The 8,280-nt window shown below is 44.8% G+C and overlaps 2 protein-coding genes across 2 annotated transcripts; one reads left to right on the top strand and one right to left on the bottom strand.

Moving 5' to 3' along the window:
- The first annotated feature begins 3,483 nt into the window (after positions 1 to 3,483).
- On the top strand, positions 3,484 to 6,846 carry kdelr3 (KDEL endoplasmic reticulum protein retention receptor 3). The gene is made up of 5 exons (XM_034539163.1): positions 3,484 to 3,877; positions 4,277 to 4,377; positions 4,664 to 4,822; positions 5,041 to 5,293; positions 5,806 to 6,846. The coding sequence occupies exons 1-5, from the start codon at positions 3,787 to 3,789 to the stop codon at positions 5,847 to 5,849; spliced, it is 648 nt and encodes a 215-aa protein (XP_034395054.1). The 5' UTR covers positions 3,484 to 3,786; the 3' UTR covers positions 5,850 to 6,846.
- Positions 6,847 to 6,970: 124 nt separating this feature from the next.
- On the bottom strand, positions 6,971 to 8,187 carry LOC117734787 (GTPase IMAP family member 7-like). The gene has a single exon (XM_034539054.1). The coding sequence runs from the start codon at positions 8,185 to 8,187 to the stop codon at positions 7,108 to 7,110; it is 1,080 nt and encodes a 359-aa protein (XP_034394945.1). The 3' UTR covers positions 6,971 to 7,107.
- Between the last annotated feature and the right edge of the window lie 93 nt (positions 8,188 to 8,280).

Genomic DNA, 8,280 nt, shown 5'->3' with positions numbered 1-8,280 from the left:
GTCAACTTGATGATGGAGAAGGAGTCTGGAGACTATAACTGCATTTGCTGCTGGGCTGAATGGTTGTTGAACATTGTAAGCCTTTAGGGAGAGAAGAGAGTGTCAGGAAGCGAGGGGACTGACATGAAACCGAGGTACCGGTCCTTCTGCAAGCATTGAGGTTTACGGACAGCGCCTTAACCCCCATAGGCCACCTGTCAACTGTAAATGATGGAAGTGAAATGGAAAAATCCTTAACTCAATACTGTACTTAAGTGACAGCTTGGGAGTAAATGTAGGCTTTTTGGCTCTGAAACTAACACATATGAGTTGTTTTTCTTTCTATTACCATCAGAGGTTTTCCCTCTCAACAATCTCTTATTGACTTCTGGTGCGCTCACAGCCGTTCTGAAGATTGGCACAGTTTCCCTGTTCTCAATAGAGAGACCCCAAGAGACATTTTCTAGTTTGCTCTAGGATTCCTTAATCCTTCATCCACATGACTATTATGAAATATGAATTGAGCAAAACTGTTTCTATGGAAACCGCCCCCATCCCCTCCGGCCCTCACCCACAGCTCCCCGGTTGCCCCCTCAATGCTCCCTCCCTCATGCACTCCTTCCGTTCCTCTGTAAATTATAGAGCAGAGGGGGTACCTCTTTTCAAAATCTCTCTCTCTAAATAGGGATGTGGGTGTGCATCTGCCCATATGACCAATTCACAGAGGAGGAAGGAGGGGGCGGATGGACACACAGCACTGTAACGGCAACAGTGAGGCAAACAGAAGACATGCGGACAGAAGGAGCTTCTGACGGTAACATGCACACTACGAAGGAAACCACTCTGGTGAATGAGGGCTGTTAGAGTCCTGCAGTTGAGGACGACATGGCGAGAAACATGAGCGGGGCCGTGTGAGCGTGAAATACTGGAGACTGTTTCGGTAGAGTTTAAACTTTCCCACGCATAATGGGAGCGAATGAAGCAATAGGATGTGACCTCAGGTCAGACCACCACAAGACATTACATAAAGGACAGGTAGCAAGTAAGTACGCATCAGCCAATATGAACAGAACACGTTGTTGAGCACTTCTCTGAATGTAAAGTTGGGGGGAAAAAGTGAAAATGCTGTTAGAAGTTTTTTATTATCCTGCTATCCGTTCAATAAACATAATTTGTCATTGTTACATTGATAAAAAGGTTTCTAATATAAAGTCAAACCATGTAAAAGCCTAACTGAGATCTTTTAAAGCCTTAAATACGATTTAGATAGAGAATAGATAGACTTAGAAAGTTGTGATAATGCTCAAGCTTTACAAGGAGACTCCAGGTGATTAAGTTAAACTCTGCATTACTATAAAAATGGTTATACCATAATAATTACCTTTAGTCTCGTTTTAATGATAATGTAGTGTCAGCGCTCACAGCTGAGGGGAGCCTTCGCTATAGAGTGTTGGTTTTGAAATGGTTGTACCATAACAGTAAAAGAAAGTTGGACTGTGTATGATGGGAGAAAAGGAGCAGGTTAAGGGTTGCAGACCGACTGATCAGACAGTCACTCAGATCAGCATCTGAGGAGGAGAGGACAGGCAGACTGGACTGTGTGGATGTATAAATAGTGACTAATCAGCCCCTGGGTGTCAGATTAGTTCCCATAACCTTTTGCTCAGCGTATGTATGGGTCAGCTCGGTCCAGAGGACGTCCTCTACCATACATTTGTCTGGATTAAATCAATCATAGGAGACTAATATAGCATCTCTTTATTGTGTATTTTAAATCAAATTGTTTCTTCTTGTTGCGCCCCGCTTCATAGCTCATTTAACATTCTTAATGTCTGATTTATAGATTTCAAATAATACGAACAGGTCTGCTTGAGAATGACACTGAACTTGAACAACCTGTTGACAGAGAGCGGCACCAGGCTCTGTGCAGGATGCTTCAGGGGTGTGCACAGAAGCTGCGTATATCTCAGTTGGTACGCGATGCCCCCTCACTTCTGTGCACCACCACGGATGCAGTCTATGTAGGCTGAAAGTATTTCCTCCGGTGTCCGGTGATGATTTCACTGCATCAAACATAAGAGTAGGATGTAGGGGAGCAGGATGTGTGAGATGCCAGGATCCAGGATAATAATTTGTGGATTAAGAGGGAGGACGAAGGAGGCAGTGGGAGTTGATATGGAGGGAGACACGAGTGGTTTGAGGTTTGACTGTGACTCAGATAGCGGAATTAGGAGGAAAGGGAGGCCGGGGGAGTGGACGTGCCAGAAGACAGGGAAGACAGAGAGGGTGTAGAGTATTTTAAAACACTGAAAAGAATGAGTACAATGCTACAAGCCCTCACTGGGTAAACGAAAGATCTGGAGAGACGGTATTCTATTGCATAAGACAGAAACTATTATGTTAATTCTAAAGACTCAATTTAAATAAGAATAACACAAATAGAAACAGCTCGTCACACAGCAGGAGAAGACTCAAAACACTCTTCCCTTTTTTCCCCTTCTTTTGAGGGATGGGAATATTTTGGAATCACAATCTGTCACAAATAATTATTCATCGTGAAATACGATTGCTAGTGAAATCCACTAATGGAATCAGTTTGAATCAGTTCAATATGATCTGATAACGACATTTGTGCATGTTATTACACTCAATTGAGCGTGTTAACGTCTCAATCTGAAGTAAATAATGGTGTATGATCCATGTCCATCATCTGCCAGAGTTGTTTTCAGGAAGAAGGTAAGCTAAGGCAATTTATTTGTAAACGCACATTTCACCACAATTCAATTCAAAGTGTTCCACATTGTGTTTTTTTTTAATTAAACAAAAAAAAACATTGATACACAAATGAAAAGGATAGCAACAATTGAATAAATGAATAGAAGGTAAATATGTAAGTGCAACATGGATAATAGTGAATGCTTAGGTTCAGACAGAGAGGCCCAGGAGAAAAGATATAGACACCACTCCTTCGCTCCTGGGGTAAAATGTTGACAATTAACTCCTCATCCATCCACTATTGCGATCTGTTAAAGACATAACTCCCCCCAAAATCACAATAATAAATGTGACTATTTTAGAGCAACTACATATTTTATTTAGTTTTATGTCGATGTTTTATTTTCCTCCTCCCAAAATCGTTCTGATTTCCGTATGCCTGCAGCCTGTCGCCATCTGCTGCTTAATCAGGCCTTCTACTTCCTGAGGATGGCTTTCAAACATCCATCCATCCATCCATTTTCAATACCGCTTATCCTCATTAGGTCGCGGGGGCGCTGGAGCCTATCCCAGCTGACATTAGGGCGAAGGCAGGGGACACCCTGGACAGGCCGCCAGTCCATCGAGGGCATTCAACAAATCAAACTATTTGTGTCACGTCCCCAACAAGCAACACCGGAAAATATGAGCTTTTGCCCTCCGAAGTAAAACGGTAACATCTTTCTTTTTTTTTTATGTTATTTTTTTTTTTTACTGTTTTACTAATGTGGGCTTTACTTTGAAAAGGTCAGAACCGGAAGAGGATACATTTGTTTGTTTTCCGGCTAGCTTGACGGCGGGTTCCTGCAGCTGAACTGTCAGCCACGTCACCTCCTCTGAAACAACTTTCCTCCGAGGCAACAACCGAACACCTCTGACTTAATGAGGGGACTATCTGTTCGTCTGCGTGCGTGTAGATAACGTGCCAACGAGCTTCTTCTTTTCTTTCTCCTGTTATCTCGTCTTGTCACCTTGTGCACTTTCGCGACTGAACATCTCTCCGGAGGACGTAAGGCCCGTGAGGAGTTTTTTGTTATTTTTAACATAAACAACATGAATATCTTTCGTCTGGCGGGAGACGTGTCACATCTGCTGGCCATCATCATCCTGCTCCTGAAGATATGGAGGTCCAAGTCCTGTGCTGGTAGGCGAACACCGCCGACATATCACTGCGCGTGAGGTCGTGCAGCCTAACTAACTATAGCGGTTATCCATCAGTAGCTAGTTCACAAATACACAGTGAAGTGCTGTTGTTGTTGTTTTGGTGGTGTTTGTGGCTGTTGTTTATCTGGTCCGTTCACTGTGGAGGGGCTTGTGCGTAATGCTCCGTGGTTCTGGAGGAGTGGGAGCGACGTGGCATGGTGACAGATACATCTGCCGCCTGCTCCACCTATTCTAGAGCAGCCTGTATCTTTTAGTCACAAAGCAAGCAGCAGCATAACGGTCTCCTTTTTTCATTATAACTTTGGTTATTGACGGGTCATGCTATTTCCTGTCCTGGACCAGAAAGTGAGACTTATTGTGTCTCTCTCTATCTCTGCAGGCATCTCTGGGAAGTCTCAGGTGCTGTTTGCACTTGTCTTCACCACCAGGTACCTCGACCTGTTCACTGTCTTCATCTCTCCTTACAACACGGTCATGAAGGTAAGACTCACAACGGAGCTCCGTGAAAACACGAGGTATTATTGTTTTGTCAAAGGTCAAGTTAGGGTAATTCCTTTTGTCCTCAGTTACTGGGAACTACTTTCATGTCCAAATGTTACTGAGGACACACACACACACACACACACACACACACACACACACACACACACACACACACACTGTAGCTCATGCAGCTCAATCCAGGTTTGCATACATACTGTATGTAGTAATATTATATATATATATATATATATATATATAAATCAATATTCGCCTCTGCTCTCAGGTGGTGTTCCTGGCTCTGGCCTATGCCACCGTGTACCTGATCTACATGCGCTTCAGGACCACGTACGACTCTGAGAACGACACGTTCCGCGTGGAGTTCCTGTTGGTGCCGGTCATCGGGCTGTCCTTCCTGGAGAACTACGCCTTCACCCCACTGGAGGTATAGCAGCGCTGTCTGTGTCTTCAATACATTTGGGTCCAGGTGTAGAAACGTTTAGATCACTCCTGGCGTACGAGCATGCAGCTTGAGGGATTTACGGTCAGTTTTTTATTAATGTTCCAGGATCGCCCAGGTGATACACTTCTCCCCATTTGTACTTTTAACACCTCCGGTTTAAGAGTCAACTCGTGTGTCTCCCTCCCTCTAATTATTTCCAGATCCTGTGGACCTTCTCCATCTTCTTGGAGTCGGTGGCCATAATGCCTCAGCTCTTCATGATCACAAAGACCGGCGAGGCCGAGTCCATCACCACCCACTACCTGTTCTTCCTCGGCCTCTACCGAGCCCTCTACATAGCCAACTGGGTGTGGCGCTACCACACCGAGGGCTTCTTCGACCAGATCGCCGTGGTGTCTGGCGTCGTGCAGACCATTTTCTACTGCGATTTCTTCTACCTTTACGTCACAAGGGGTGAGTGGAGACTACAGCAAAGGCGATGATTTAGTACACAGACTGCTTTCAGCTCTGATCTCTTTAGATCAGCTGAGTAGAGTATTTTGACTTTTCTCAATCACCTCATCTATGTAAATATCAAACATAATAACAAATGCTCATTATGATGTCCCCAAATTGTATTGTTGAAGCCCAAATTAACAATAGAAAAAGGTTCCTCTGACATAAACGGAGGGAATTTAAATTATAGCTCCATAAAAAGTTAATTGACAATGAAATCTACAGTAGATGTAGTCAGACAACTAGGATGTGTGTTGTGATTACGAGACGCTAATTATATTCTGTTAATTATATTCTGTTGATTATATTCTGTTAATTATATGGTCTGCTGCTGTGTTGGTTGTTATTCCAGTTGAGGGTGTTTGTTGTTAGCTCACCTGGTAAACAGCGGCGGTGGGAGAAGTTTCACTTTGAGTTCTCTAAAGTAAAGTCCCTTCTCAAGCCTGCTCTGTTCTTCCTCCTGTCTGCAGTGCTCCGAGGCCGAGGAAAGATGGGCCTGCCGATGCCCATTTAAAGCCGCCCGCTGCAGCTCCGCGTCTGTTTCTCGCACTGGGACCGATGGTCCGATGTCATTCTGGAGGCCAACGTGTGTGTACCAGATTTCTGTGTGCTGTGATTGGTACTTGGTGCGTGAGTCTGTATGCGTACATGCGCTGTTGTGGTCAGAGGTTTGAGACATATGCTCTTTCACATATTTTTGTTTTGTTTTTTCAATAAGATCCAAATGTCCCTGATGTGCACATGGAACTTTAAATTGAGGCGAGTGATTAACACTATAGAAACTGTGTATTTCTCTTTACTTTGGGACTGTTACGATGTTGAATCCACTAAATTGTACTTTAGGGAGGTCGTATGTTTAAGCTGTAAAAGGTCCCAGAGTGTCAAAGCTTCATACACTTCATTCAATCACAAACGTATATTCCTCTCTGATTTACAACAGAGATAAATATTATAGTTTTTTTTTCAACTATGTACTCTTTAAGTCAAGTTCATTTTATTTATGTAGCACAATATCCAAATCACACGTTTTCCTCTCGGGGCTTCACAATCTGTACATCTTCCATAAAGTGTCTTCCTCTTTGGTTGTGTAATGGTAGACACTCCCTGAATAGCTAACTGCATTATATGCAAACAATTAATTTCCCTATTGCCATGTATGTTCATTTTAGTATTTCCTCTTAATCGCCCTTCCATTTCAATGTATTTCTTCGTGGGAGGAAAAAGGACTAAACACTGTCGTGTCTTAAATGAAGCCAAAGATGGAACCAATAACTCCTGCGATGTTTTAGTCAAACACACACTGTTGTCTTTCCCAGATTGTTTGTTTGACCTTTTTGTGTCAGGGGAAAGTCAAAGAAATGGGAGGGGGGGAAGCATTAGAGGTGTTGAACTTCTGTCAAAGATAAATCTCTTTTTTTTACACTTGCAAATGTTTTAGTACAGTAAGTTGAATTGCTCACCATTTTTATGACATTACCTTTATTATAACATGGGAATTCTCTCAATTCAAAGGTTGTGGCTATGTTTTTTGTTACCAATCCACGCGGGCCGCATCACACCAGGATGTTTACCTTTCTGCTGGGTGCACACACATTCAGATAAACGCACATCCTTAATCAACAGTATGGTTGTAAAGTGCTGGCGCGTTGTGTTGCTGTAAAACAGAGATAACATGATTTAGATACACAATGTCAAAAAAGAAAGACTTTCACACATCACGTCTCTACATTGATCAACGGTTTTAAACTGCAATGAGGGATACTTGACTTTGTTCAGTGAGGTGTTTTCAGGAAAGTTTTCCTGTGCTTATATAACACCTTGCTCCCTTCCCTCACAGCTCCTCCCACCGCTTTGGCGGCTGAAGTGATGGAGAGCGGCGATGCTGCCAGAGCCACTGCCCTCTCCACCACCTTCACCTTCTTCACAGCCTTCCCCTTCCCGTCGTCGTCTTTCCCCATGATCCCTGCCCCCTCTGCAGCACCTTTCCCCACCGCAGTCACCAACTCGCACCAGAAGAGCCTCTCCACCCGTTTCCTGGCCTCCTCTTCCTTCCTCCTCCTCCTCTCCTCTTCCTCCCTCCTCCTCCCCAACTCGGGTCTCTGCTCCTCTTTGTTTTGAGCCACCTTCTTTGGGGACTCCGCCTTGTGTCCTCTCTCTCCCAGAATCCTCTTTCGCGCCTCCCTGATGGCCCTCTCAGCCTCCTTGAACATCTCATTGCTATAGCAACCGCCTCCGTTGCTCGCCACAGTCCTGTCTACCTTCTTCAGGAGGTGTACGACCTGTTGGGCGCACTCCGTTGTCTTTCCTTGTTCACTGTTATCGAAGACGTGATACCCTCCATGGCATCCGCTGACAAATTCCGACAGCTCGTTGCTCTCCCCTAGGAAGTCCTCGATGCGTTTCCCCCGTAGCTGGTCTCCCCAGGTGAACAGCACCGTGGTAAACCTGGTGGCTCCGGGTCCAAACGTAGCCTTGATCCACTCTAAGGCGTCCCTCTCCTCCTGGGTTAACCTGCCGGGCTGCAGGGTCACCAAGAAGGCGTGGGGTCCCGGAGAGGACAGGGCAACACTCTGTCCCACCCCTGCCATGACCTCCTCAGGGGACAGGTGTGTGTGCAAGAAACCTGGAGTGTCAATCACAGAGATGCTCCGCCCGTGGACCGTCCCAGTCTGTCTGTTGCACTCTGTGGTGACGGAACAGGGGGAGACGCTGACCCAGAAGGCGGATCTACCCAGGATGGTGTTACCTGAGGAGCTCCTGCCTGTTCCCGTCCTCCCCAACAGAACAATCCTCAGGGGTTCAGCCTCCGATGCAGGGAGTGATGCTTCACAGGCTGTGGCAACATGACACATCATAGTACATGTATATTATTATTTATAATAATAGTCATTCTATTTAAAAGCAGATATTTAAAGAAAAAAATTACTTAGAGGATTTCAGACTAT

The sequence above is a fragment of the Cyclopterus lumpus genome, chromosome 8 (genome assembly GCF_009769545.1).
Source record: "Cyclopterus lumpus isolate fCycLum1 chromosome 8, fCycLum1.pri, whole genome shotgun sequence".
In the NCBI taxonomy this organism is placed as follows: Eukaryota; Metazoa; Chordata; class Actinopteri; order Perciformes; family Cyclopteridae; genus Cyclopterus; species Cyclopterus lumpus.
The sequence above is the reverse complement of the archived record's forward strand: the minus strand, read 5'-3'. Positions and strand labels throughout refer to the sequence as shown.

Bases quoted from the DNA above. Each gene is read 5' to 3' on its own strand.
- kdelr3 (XM_034539163.1), top strand. From the start codon at position 3,787: ATGAATATCTTTCGTCTGGCGGGAGACGTGTCACATCTGCTGGCCATC. The intron at 3,878-4,276 runs GTAGGCGAACAC...CTATCTCTGCAG, and splicing joins GAGGTCCAAGTCCTGTGCTG to GCATCTCTGGGAAGTCTCAG. The intron at 4,823-5,040 runs GTATAGCAGCGC...AATTATTTCCAG, and splicing joins ACGCCTTCACCCCACTGGAG to ATCCTGTGGACCTTCTCCAT.
- LOC117734787 (XM_034539054.1), bottom strand. From the start codon at position 8,187: ATGTGTCATGTTGCCACAGCCTGTGAAGCATCACTCCCTGCATCGGAG.